The 13,417-nt window shown below is 36.7% G+C and overlaps 1 protein-coding gene across 3 annotated transcripts in view; it reads left to right on the top strand.

Moving 5' to 3' along the window:
- The window catches only part of RICTOR (RPTOR independent companion of MTOR complex 2), a 128,689-nt gene that overhangs the window by 50,453 nt on the left and 64,819 nt on the right, over nucleotides 1–13,417 (top strand). For all 3 annotated transcript variants that reach the window (XM_055422140.2, XM_055422139.2, XM_055422141.2), the window contains 2 exons: nucleotides 6,757–6,821; nucleotides 7,633–7,764. In XM_055422140.2, the coding sequence (XP_055278115.1) occupies nucleotides 6,757–6,821; nucleotides 7,633–7,764 (197 nt within the window). The remainder of the gene's footprint in view (nucleotides 1–6,756; nucleotides 6,822–7,632; nucleotides 7,765–13,417) is intronic.

Here is a 13,417-nt window from a genome sequence, read left to right as displayed (position 1 = left end):
CCGGACCTTGCTCAAACTCTTGTCCATCGAGTTGGTGATGCCATCCAACATTCTCATCCTCTTATCGTCCCCTTCTCCTGCCTTCAGTCTTTCCTAGCATCATGGTCTTTTCCAATGACTCAGTTCTTTGCATCAGGTGGCCAAAGTATTGGAGTTTCAGCTTTAGCATCAGTCCTTCCAAGGAATATTCAGGACTGATTTCCTTTAGGATTGACTGGATTATCTCCTTACAGTCCAGGGGACTCTCAAGAGTCTTCTCCAACTCACAGTTCAAAGGCATCAACTTTTCAGCACTCAGCTTTTTTTATAGTTCAACTCTCATATCCATACATGACTACTGGAAAAACCATAGCCCTGACTAGACAGACCTTTGTTGGCAAAGGAATGTCTCTGCTTTTTAATATGCTGTCTAGGTTGGTCATAGCTTTTCTTCCAAGGAGCAAATGTCTTTTAGACTGCAGTCACCATCTGCAGTGATTTTGAAGCCCCCCAAAATAAAGTCTGTCACTGTTTTCCATTATTTCCCCATCTACTGGCCATGAAGTGATGGGACAGGATGCCATGATCTTTGTTTTTTGAACGTTGAGTTTTAAGCCAACTCTTTCCCTCTCTTCTTTCACTTTCATCAAGAGGCTCTTTAGTTCCTCTTTGCTTTCTGCCATAAGGATAATATCATCTACGTATCTGAGGTTATTGATATTTCTCCCAGCAATCTTGATTCCAGCTTGTGCTTCATCCAGCCTGGCATTTTGCATGATGTTCTCTGCATATAAGTCAAATAAGTAGGGTGATAATATACAGCCTTGACGTACTCCTTTCCCAATTTGGAACCAGTCCATTCTTCCTTGTCCACTTCTAACTATTGCTTCTTGACCTGCATACAGATTTCTCAGAGGCAGGTAAGGGGTCTGGTATTCTCATCTCTTGAAGAGTTTTCCACAGTTTGTTGGAAAGTCAAAGGCTTTGGCGTCGTCAATAAAGGAGAAATAAATGTTTTTCTGGAACTCTCTGGCTTTTTCTGTGATCCAATGGATGTTGGCAGTTTGATTGCTGGTTCCTCTGCCTCTTCTAAATCCAGCTTGAACATCTGGAAGAACCTACTTCACTTTTTAAATTATTTTATTTAGTAGAAATCATCAAAAGAAAGTCCTGATTTTGTTGCATTTTTCCAACTTATTTTTCCATATGTGTTTAGCTTATAATTCCATCAGCAGTGTGTTTTTTTATTTAGTATAATCATGTTGAAAAACAGTTTATTGCCAGTTTGTTAAGCTTTATTTAAATAGCATTTTCTGGTGTATTTGATTCAGATTTTAGGAAATGGGATATATGTTTATCTTAAGTAAATTGTTTTGTGCATTTTCTTTGCCTCTTATTAATCTTTTTGCAATTTGTTTAGCCTTTCACATGGTAAGCACCTGCCTGTATTACTTTACTGTGAGGGTGGGGTGTTATGAGCTGAATTGTGCTGCACATCCCCCCTCAAACCTCCCCACCAATTTCTTTGTTGAAGTTCTAACTCCCATTACCTCAGAATGTGTCTCTATTTGGAGCTTGGCCCATTAAAGAGGTAATTAAGGTATAATGAAATCCTATGGGTGGTCCCTAATCCAGTGTGATTGGTGAATGGATAAGATAAAGACACAGCATACATAGAGGAAAGATCATGTGCCGACACAGAGAGATGATGGCCATCTACCAGCCAAGGAGTGAGGCCCTGAGAACAAAAAATTGTGTCAAGACACTGCGATATTGAACTTTTAGCCTCCAGAATCATGAGAAAGTAAATTTATTTTTATAAACCACCCAGTTTGCTTATTTGTTACAGCAGCCCTAGCAAACTAATATAGGGCCTAAACCTTTTTGCCTGTTATGTTTTTATAAATACTTTTGACTAATATATTATTTGCTGGTAATATTGACTTCCCAGGTGGCACTCGTGGTAAAGAACCTGCCTGTCAATGCAGGAGACATAAGAGACTTTAGATTGATCCCTGGGTCGGGAAGATTCCCTGGAGTAGGAAATGGCAACCCACTCAAGTATTCTTGCCTGGAAAATCCCATAGACAGAGGCACCTGCCAGGCTATAGGCCATGTTCACAAAGAGTCGGACACGGCTGAAGTGACTTAGGACATAGCACAATATATCATTTAACTTTTAATTTTAGGTATGCCATTGCTTTTTCCTCTTTTGTCATCTCTTTCCTCTCTTGTCCCAAAGCTTACGAAATCTTACATTATTATTTTAAATCTATATGGATGTTTAAAAAGTCTCATCCTTCTCATTATTGAAGCACTTAAATATGATACAGCAGAACACAATAAAAACAATAAATTTTTCATACTCTTTGATCCTCTAAGGCTTTGTTTATCATATTTCAGACTTTTTAAGAATTCTATAGGAATACCAGTATAATCATTTTGGATAGAGCCCTGTGAAGGAAAGCTTTTTTAGCTTGTTTTGCCTATTTACCTATTTATATAGGATTTTCCTACCACATAAAGTGATCATTTTTATAGTCTCTCCCTGCTGTGAAAATGTTACAGTATCTAAGGTTCCTGTATTCCTAAACATAAAAGTCCATCTAGTCAAGGCTGTGGTTTTTTGAGTAGTCATGTATGGATGTGAGTTGGACTATAAAGAAAGCTGATTACCGAAGAGTTGATGCTTTTGAACTGTGGTGTTGGAGAAGACTCTTGAGAGGCTCTTGGACTGCAAGGAGATCCAACCAGTCCATCCTAAAGGAGATCAGTCCTAGGTGTTCATTGGAAGGACTGATGCTGAAACTGAAGCTGCAGTACTTTGGCCACCTGATGCGAAGAGCAGACTCATTTGAAAAGACCCTAATACTGGGAAAGATTGTGGGCGGGAGGAGAAGGGATGACAGAGGATGAGATGGTTGGATGGCATCACTGACTCAATGGACATGAGTTTGGGTAAACTCCAGGAGTTGGTGATGGACAGGGAGGCCTGGTGTGCTGCAGTTCACGGGGTCACAAAGAGTGGGACATGACTGAGCGACTGAACTGAACTGATCCCTTGTTTCTTGTCACTTCAGTCATGTCAGATTCTATGACCCTGTGAACTTTAGCTTGCCAGGCTCCTATGTCCATGGGATTCTCCAGACAAGAATACTGGAGTGGGTTGCCATTTCCTTCTCCAGGGGATCTTCCCCACCTAGGTATCAAACCTCAGTCTTTTATGCCTCCTGCATTTGCAGGCAGGTTTTTTACCACTAGCGCCACCTGGGTACACCTCTGAAACCACAGAGCTATCTACAAAAGTAGGCACTCTTAGGACGATCTTGGCTGAAGAAGCAGACACACACCCAGGCACTCTAGCTCTGCACACAGCTCCAAGGTCACATCTCCTGGGGAAAGGACATGCATCCTGACCAAGCAGGCCAAAGTTCAAGGCTTCCTGGCCTAGAACCAATAGACCTGGGCTCCCAAAACTGCCTTCCCAAAGCCAGGGTCCCTTTGAATGCCTCGCCTGGCACATCCACCTTACGCCTCCCTCTGTAGACACAGTTGCCAGCTCTCCAGGGAGTCTTGATGCAGACAGCCACCAGGGGTGATGAGAAGGGAGGCAGTGGGAGGCGGTGTGGAACAGAAGTGGGTGGGCCCTGGATCTCCGGATTGGGTCTGGGGGCCACGTGGATGCCACCCAGACTCAGAAAGCCAGGATCACCTCTCAGTAGCCCTGTGGACACATGATCTATTCTCTGCTCCTCACCACGCCCCCCTCTTTCCGGCCCAGGCCCTGTTCTATTTACAGATCTCTTTTTGTTTTTGTTTTTTTTGTCTCTGGAGAAGAAATTGGACAGGAAATTTTACAAGGATCCTACCAGTAGAATAGTGAATTTATATCATTAGGTTTTGTTTGCTACAGTATTGTGCTTTTCACAGAGGCAGTTGTGCTGGTCACTTTGGTTTTTTCTATGTGGTTAAATAAGACATTTGTAACTTTGTGTGTGTGTTAGTTGCTCAGTTGTGTCTGACTCTGTGACCCTATGGACTGTAGTTAATGTCAGGTGCCTCCGTCCATGGAGTTCTCCAGTCAAGAATACTGGAGTGAGTTGCCATTCTCTTCTCCTGGCGGATCTTCCCTACTGAGGGATCAAATCCGGGTCTCCTGAATTACAGGCAGATTATTTACCATCTGAGCCAGCAGGGAAGTCCTTATAATTTCATACTTAGGAAGATTAATAGTAGCACTTGAAGACCCTTCTGATACTTCATGTTACTTGAATGATTGATTTTCTTTTTAATTCTTTTCAGTTTGGTCCAGTAAATAACTTGAGGAACTTTTTGGGACTTCCCAGGTGGTGCTAATCATAAAGAATCTGCTTTCCAATGTAGGAGACGTAAGAGATAACGGGTTCCATCCCTGGCTAGGGAAGATCCCCGGAAGAAGAAAATGGCAACCCACTCCAGTATTCTTACCTGGAAAATCCCATGGACAGAGGAGCCTGGCAGCCTACAGTCCATAGGGTTGCAAAGAGTCAGACATGATTGAAGTGACTTAGCATGCATGCATATAGCTTTTAGATAAATTTTCAAAACAGACTAGGTCAAAAACAAGGAGAGCCTGTGTGAAGGCATCAGACAGTTACTCAGACTGTAAGTGTTGTAGGAACCAAGACTTCAGAGAAGAATCTTGTGGAAATGAGCTAACTTCTCCAACAATATTTACCTGGGAAGTACTGACTAATGTGGAGTGTGGACAGGAAGCTAATAATTTATACTTTCGTCCCAGGAGTACTATTGCTGAAAGATGGAGAAAACAGCACAGAGCTTTTGATGGAGACCTGTGGAAATCAAGTAAAGGAGATTCTTTTCTCAGTACATATGTTGAATCCTGGGATGGGAAACTTAAAATCCTAAGTAGAAAATCTTTGAAAATCAAGGTGGAGCTCCTGATGTTTTTGTAAAGCAAAAATGAGATGTGTCATTCTCTTGAGATTGGTCTCATGAACAACAAGCTTTCAGTTGAAACCTGGGGGAAGGAGGGGACGGAAGGAAAAACCAGAGGTTGACTCAGTCTTACCAGGGCAGCAGCCTCATCAGGACTCGCTGTTGTCTGTTGGCCTCACGAAGAGAGAGAAGGGTGAACCCCTTGTGGAGAAAGATGTCATCAGGAACTTCTGCAAGTTTTTATGTACAAAGGTTATTGAATCCACCAAGATAGGACTGCATGACCAGAACAAAAGGAAAAACAAATAATGAAAACAGACTCAGATCTATATCATTCGTATCCATTTAGATGATAAACACTTTAAATAGTAAAATGTGGTTAATATATCAAGAACATAGAGGAAACTGGAGAAAATAGGTGAAAAATGATTTTTATTATGATATTGGATGTGTACAAAATAAATGGAAACACATTATGTCAAGTTAAAAACTTCCTGGATAGGTATCATAGAAGATTAGCCATATCAGAAGACAGGATAATAGAAAATACCCAGCTCAAGGACAGAAATAAAGATAAAGGAGAAAACAGAAAAAGAGGACTTAGAGATTTGTGCTATACCAAAAAGATCAAACATTTGAATTATCAGAAAAAGGGGAGAGAGAATTGGCCAAAAGTAATTTTTTGAAGATATGCAGTTTTTTAAAATTGATAATATATATCAACCTAGAGATTCAGAAGTTTATGTTTTTCCTAAGCAGGAATACAGATAATACCACACTTGAACAGTTAGAATGCGAAAATCAAAAGATAGAGAACAATATCTTGAATGGAGTGTGAAAAAAAAGAATCTGACCTTCAGTTCAGTTCAGTTCAGTGGCTCAGTCGTGTCCGACTCTCCACGACCCCATGAATCACAGCACGCCAGGCCTCCCTGTCCATCACCAACTCCTGGAGTTCACTCAAACTCATGTCCACAGAGTCGGTGATGCCATCCAGCCATCTCATTCTCTGTCGTCCCCTTCTCCTCCTGCCCCCAACCTTTCCCAGCATCAGAGTCTTTTCCAGTGAGTCAACTCGTCGCATGAGGTGGCCAGAGTATTGCAGTTTCAGCTTTAGCATCAGTCCTTCCAATGAACACCCTGACCTTCTTAGGAACCAGTAATAAGACTGATATCAGACTTCTCAACAAACAATGGAAGCCATCTTGAAATTGTTTTGAATTCATTACCAGCAACCTTGACTATAAAACAAATGAAGACACTAGTAAAACATATCATCAACAATGAACTGAGGTTTCTTTAGGGAGAAGAGAGAATACCCCATAAAGGTATCACTGGAGTGAAGAATGCTGGAAATGGTGTGAATTTGAGAGTAAAATATAAATTGATAATTGAACTAACTAAAAACAAAGTAAAACATAGGTAGAAAAAACAAAGGCAAAGGTGGGAGGAATAAATTGAAATGAAGTATTTAAAGAGTCTTTTTATTGAGGACATGATAAACTAGTAATTTCTGTTAGACTCTAGTAATTTCGAAAAATGCATGTTGTAATCTCAGTGGTAACCACTGAAAGAATAGTTTTAAAAACATTAGAAGTATGAAGGGGGGAAAAGAATAATAAAAAATAACTTTAGTTTTCAAACAAAGTCACGAAATCTAGAACTGTCAAGTCAGAAAAACAATTAGGTGATAGACATAAATATTCATATTTTGACAGTCGAATCATATATTTTTCAAAATTTTACTAAAGACAAAGATCTTATTTTCCTGTCTGAAAAAATAATGTGTGTAAGTAGGCAAAAACATAATGCATTTTTGTATACTTGTTTTTCTGACAGCTGCTTTGTGATATTGGCCACAGTGAAGAAAAACTGGGTTTTAACTATGAAGATATCATAATTTGGTAAGTATAGTTCAGTTCCCTTCTTCATATCTTCTGAATTTTAGTAATTTCAGTTTTAGTCATTTTAAACTAAAAATAGGTTACTGTAACACCTTGTATTGATTTTATAGAAACAGTTGTGTGAATGTTAGAAAAATTTAAGATCGCCAACATTTTTAACATTTTCAACTGTTATCCTGTTGTTCTTATTGGTATTTTGTAATTTTCAAATGCAAATAATCAACTAATGTTGAAAAGTACCTGGACTTGTACAGTCTTAACTTCTGAATTAAACACAAAGTAAAAGTTCTCATGTTATTCCCAAGAGCAAGAAGAACCTGTATAATTATCTCTACATCTCACCTAAGACAACATGTGCTTATAGCAAACCTGATTTGCTCAAGCCTACGAAGGCAGTGTTACAGTTTCATAGCCATCTTTTTGGTATGCTTAGGAATTAAAATTGGTATAAATAGTCTCTTCCTACTGTCATTATAAAGCATTTTTATTCATTGGCTTAAACCAGTGATTCTTTGAAAGAAGTGAAACAGGTAGGTGAATAGAGAGTGATAGATTATAGAGGCATATGTGATAAAGCCTGAAAAAGGCATATATAATTTCCCTTTGTTTTTATAAACTACAGAAGGTAGGAATATACCAAAGAGGCACAAATTAAAAAACAACGTTAGTGAAGTGCCATGGCTTACAGTGAATAATTTTTATATATGTAAAATGACGAATAGCTTTGCTTATTTCAGCTGAGGAAGTATTTGATACCACAATTTTGTGTGTATTTGTAACTCATGTAGCATGACTTTTTGTTTTCGTACAGCTTGCGGTTAGCTTTATTGAATGAAGCAAAAGAAGTGCGGGCAGCAGGGCTTCGAGCTCTTCGGTATCTCATCCAAGACTCCAGTATTCTGCAGAAGGTGCTAAAATTGAAAGTGGACTATTTAATAGCTAGGTAATTTTCTTAGAGCCCTCTGTTTTATATATTTTTTAAATCATATATTAAGTTTTAGCATACTTATCATAAAGTATACAGATTTTTAGTGTAAAACCTATCATTTTTACAGGTAGGTACAACCAAGTACCCTATTATCCCAAATAAGATATGGAACATTTTCAGTATTCCAATTAAGTTCTATTGTGTCCCCCAATCAGTAGTAAACATTGCTCTGACTCTTCTCATTTTAGACTAGATTTTCTTATTTTTGAGTATCATATATTGGAAGTATATGTTACTCTTCTTTCCTTAATGTTATCTGTGAGATTTATACATGTTGATTTAAAAAAAAAATTCCGTGTAGTATTTCATGTTATAAATAGAGTGTAATTTATTTATTCTGTTGATTTTTTTTTTCTTGGTTATTTTCAGTGTTTGACTAATTTGAATAAAGCTGCCCTGAACTTTGTTGCACAAATTGTTGGTGGATTTTGTGCACTCATTTCTTTTAGGTACATATGTAGGAGTGGGATTGCTGGGTGATAAGTTTTTATGTATATTTAACTTTAGTAATAAAGTCCGTGGTAGCTCAGACTGTAAAGCGTTTGCCTACAAGGTGGGAAACCTGTATTCGCTCCCTGGGTCAGGAAGATCCTCTGGAGAAGGAAATGGCAACCCACTCCAGTACTCTTGCCTGGAAGATCCCATGGATGGAGGAGCCTGGTAGGCTACAGTCCATGGGGTTGCAAAGAGTCGGACATGACTGAGCGACTTCACTTTCACTGCATTGCAGTTTTCCAAAGTGGTTGTACTGATTTCCATTCCTATCAGAAATACTTGTGTGTTCCAGTCTCTCCATATTCTTACCAGCATTTACTATTTTCAGTTTTTAGTTATACCTTTTTTGCTGTAGTTTTCATTGTGAGTTTCATTGTGCTTTTAATTTCCATTTCCCTTTCATTTGTCTGTTGACTGTTTGGATATCCTGTTTGTTTTTTGCTCATTTGTAAATTGGATTGTCTATCTTTTTGTGTAGGAGTTCTTGATGTCTTCTGGATATGATTCCTTTGGAGTATACTAATTAAGAATGTCCTCTCCTAGTCAGTTTACTTTGTTTTCTTACTGTTCTTAATTAATAAAATCCAATATAGCAGTCTTTTATTTTATGGTTAATGAGTTTGGTCTTCTTTGGAAGAGAGGTCTCTTTGATCTCTTCTGAAGGGTTTATTCCTTATATGTTGAAATAATTGTCAGGTCTTGATTCATTTTTATCAATATCCAATAAAAATATTAGAGGCATTTAGTGAAAAGATTTTCCTTTTGTGTTCTAAATTAGTTTCATTTTTGTTGTAAGTTAGGTAATTGATAAGTATGGATCTATTTTTGCTTTCCCTATATTCTTTACTTGGCCTGTTTGTTCTAGCTCTATTTTCTCCCAGTTTCAAGTGTCTGTAGCTTGACAGTAAGTTGTTATCTGTTAGTGTAAGTCCTCCTTGAGGAAAGAAGTTTCTGGGTTATTTTGAGTTCTGTATTTCCACATGAATTTTGCAATCAACTTGTCCATTACCGTCAAACTTTCCTAGGTATTAATAGTAACTGCATTAAAGCTCTGGATTAATTTGGGGTGAATTGACATTTTAATATCAAGTCTTCTTAGTGTTTATTTATTTGGAACTTTAAATTCTCTCAACATTTTGTAGTTTTCTAACAGAGGTCTTGCACATATTTGTCAGGTTTATCCTAAGGCATTTATTACATGATAGTGTTCATGTATTTTAAAAATTTTTTTCATAGTTCTCTCTGCTAACATATAGAAAAATAATTGTAGAGTTTTGTTTTTGTATATTCTTATCTCAGTGATCTTGCTAAATTCATTTTTTAATTCTAATTGTTTTTTAAGGTTACTTTATTAGAGTTTTAGTGTACATTAGTATTACTTCTGGGCTTCCCTGGTGGCTCAGAGGTTAAAGCATCTGCCTCCAATGCGGGAGACCCGGGTTCGATCCCTGGGTTGGGAAGATCCCCTGGAGAAGGAAACGGTAACCCACTCCAGTATTCTTGCCTGGAGAATCCCATGGACGGAGAAGCCTGGTAGGCTACAGTCCACGGTGTCGCAAAGAGTCGGACACGACTGAGCGACGGAACGGAATGGAACGGAGTATTACTTCTAGTTGATTACCATTTTATTTCTTTCTTTCCAGTTCTTACGTTTTTCTTTTCCTCCTTATTGTGCTGGTTAGAATATTGCACTGACTAGAAAAGGTAATTGGATAACTGTTTTGCTCCTGAACTCAAGTTGAAATTGTTCGGCTTTTGCCATTGTTTATGATACTTTTTGTAGATTTTTAGTGGATTTCTTTATGTTCCTTGTTTGCATTCCTGAGGTAAACACCATTTGCTCATTATGTCTTTTATTTTATTTTTAATTGTATTTGGTTTGGTAATAGTTTGTGGAAAAATGTTTGCAATTATGCTTATGAGAGGTATTGCCTATTTTTTTCCATTTTTCTAATCTTGTTTGATCTTGGTATCAAGAGTATGTTTATAAAACAACTTTTGAAATATTTCTTTCTTTATATTCTCTGGAAGAATTTTTATAAAAACTTACCTAATATACTGTTTTTTACCGTACATGATCAGTAGAATTCACCAGTGAATCTATCTGGGCCTTTTTTTTTTGGGGGGGGGGAAGTTTTAATATTATGAAGTCATGTTTTTTGTTTGTTTGTTTACTGGCAAAATACTATTCAGATATTCTACTTCCTCTGTCAGTTCTTTATATATTTTGAAGCTTTGTTATTGCATTCATATTTGGAATTGTTAAACCTTCTCATTGGGCTAATTGTTTTATAGTTACAATAATGTGTCTATTTCTAGTAATACTTCTTTTTTGAGTGTTCTTGTTATCTGATACTAAGATAGCTATACTAACTTTCTCTTTCTTTTATTTAGGATTTGCACAATATAGCCTTCTTTGTCCTTTCACTTTGTTTTCCTTTTCTTAAAAATTTAAGTTTCTCTCCTGTGAACATCATACATATTTTTAAAAAATCTAGTTTGACTATTTTTGTCTTTTGATTGGCCTATTTAGACTATGTTTAGTAGTTTTTTATATGCAGGGTCTATGGGCTTTATCTAATGTAATTATACATATATGTTTATGAGTTTGTCATCTTGCTCTTATTTTTCACATATATTTGACTTTGCTGTCTTGCTGTTCATATTCTGCTTGTCATATTTATTCTTTGGTCTTGCATCTGTCCTTTTTTGCTTCTTTTGGTCTTGCATCTGTCCTTTTTTGCTTCTTTGGGGAGAAAAATCTTATTACTGTATTGGCTTTAAAGCCTTTTCTTCTTTAGCAGTTGCCCTAGAGATTACATTTATCCTTGGTATATTAAGGTTTAGCACTTTTATTACACCCAGAACCTCTTATAATTTGACCATATCACCTCCCCTCTTGTATTTTGTCATGTTACATTTTTATTTCTATATATATTTGTAAACCCACAGGATAGTCCTGTTAATTGTATTAAATTGGAACTCTTGATATTTCCCTGTTATTTACTCATTCCAGTATTCTTCCTTCTTACATTTCTACACTTCTGTCTAGGTCACTTTCTTGAATTCCCATTACTGTTTTCTCATAGTATAGGTATACTGGAGTTGATATCTTTCATATTTTGTCAATAAATCCTCTTGTTTACCTTCCCACTGGAAGGCTATTTTTTTATCAGTTACTATTTTTCAGTCCTTTAAGTTACTGTGTTCTGGATTTTGTTTCTAAGTAAGTAGTTTCTCTTGTTGCTTCTTGTAAGTGATAATGTCTTTTTCTCCTTTGGCTGCTTTAAAAACTTTTCTGTTACTTTTCTCTCCTATCCCCTGATACTCCAGCTATACAGTGTTGAATCTTTCCACTCTCCCACATGTCTCTGATGCCCTTACTGTAACATTATTTTCAGTGTTTGTTGTTGTTAACCTTTGTGCTTTCTACTAACCTGTTTCTTTCTTTTTTCTTCCATTGTGCTAGTAAATCAGTGTCTCGAATTTTGAATTTCAGTTACTGTATTTCTGTGATTTATATTTTACTCTTAAACATTCTAGATCTCTGCTTTATTCTCTTGTACATAATAGTCATAATTATTTATAGATCTCTTACAACAATTCCAATATGTGAATCACTTGAGTTTTGTTTCTGTTGTCATTTTCTTGGATTTTGGCTACTTGACCTCTTTTTTATTTTTGTCTTAAAGCATATTTCATATTATTATATGATTGCATGTGAACTTTGTATATTAAATTTTTTGGCTGTTGGATCATGTTGTTTATAGACTTATGCTTTATTCTGGAGTATTGATTTATTACACTGATTCTGTTAAAATTTGTTTTTTCCCTTGCCTTAGCTAGGAAGTATCTATTGAGAATCTCAAGTGAAAATGTGAATGTTCAGCAGAACCTCTTCATCTTGATCAGCCTCGAGCCCTAACATCTTTCTTACACTATTATATACCTGCTAAAATTTCTGCTTAGTTATTTGGCTGCTCAGCTGTAGCTTTTTGCTTGGTTTTTTGGACTTTAACCCCACATTTGCATAACATAGAAATTGGCAAATGTCTTGGAAAGAAGATTGCATGCAGATTCTTGCTTACTCTTCTATTTTTTTTCTCTGAGATTTTTTCCCCCTCAAGTCCCAACCACTTTGGCTGCTCCAGAGTTCAGTCTCTCTACACAGTACAGCAAGATTTTTGGGTTTTTTTTTAGGACTCTATTTGCTTAAAAGTGGGAATTGGCAAGAGTCTCCAGGTACAAAACCAGAGTGAATATGGAGCTTGCACTTTTTTCCAGGGATTATTCTCCATTGCCCTTTTCGCAGTTGCTTTATAAAGTAACATATTTAACCTTTATAGTTATCTTTGGCAGGAGGATTGTTCAGATCTTTTGTGGCCAGAAATAGAATTCTGTGTCTATTTACTTTTTGATAAAATTGTTTTAGATTAATTATATTCAGATAACAGAAATGCTTTTTGAATAGCAAGTTATCTATTTATCAATATATAAAATATTGATTAGAATAGTGAACTGTCTAAACATAAGAATGAATTATTCTGCCACATAAACCAAAGCTCTTTGGAAATTGAATAATTTAATGAACTTTAATGTCAGTTAAGTCATATTTGAGCATTAATTTTTGAAGTACATTCACATTTCAAATTATATTTTAGTAAAATAGAGTTATTATGACTAATGTAAGACTTTTAATGTAGTCATAACATGCAAAATTTAGGCTGTGGTTAAAATCACAATACTAAACCGTAGGCTTGAAATATTTTTCCTTCACAATATTTAAAAAAATACCTGTGAACTTTTATCAAAGATAGGTGAATGTCTTTTTCAGTAGATTTCTGATATTTTGCTTTATAAATATGTTTATTATTTCTGTATCAGTTCAGTTCAGTCACTCAGTCGTGTCCGACTCTCCGCGACCCCATGAATCACAGCACGCCAGGCCTCCCTGTCCATCACCAACTCCCGGAGTTCACTCAAACTCATGTCCATCGAGTCGGTGATGCCATCCAGCCATCTCATTCTCTGTTGTCCCTGTCTCCTCCCACCCCGAATCCTTCCTAGCATCAGACTCTTTTCTAGTAAATGTATATAATTCTGTAAATTACTT

This window comes from Moschus berezovskii, chromosome 18 (genome assembly GCF_049115385.1).
Source record: "Moschus berezovskii isolate FMDL1 chromosome 18, NW_MosBer_1.0, whole genome shotgun sequence".
Taxonomy (NCBI): Eukaryota; Metazoa; Chordata; class Mammalia; order Artiodactyla; family Moschidae; genus Moschus; species Moschus berezovskii.
The sequence above is the reverse complement of the archived record's forward strand: the minus strand, read 5'-3'. Positions and strand labels throughout refer to the sequence as shown.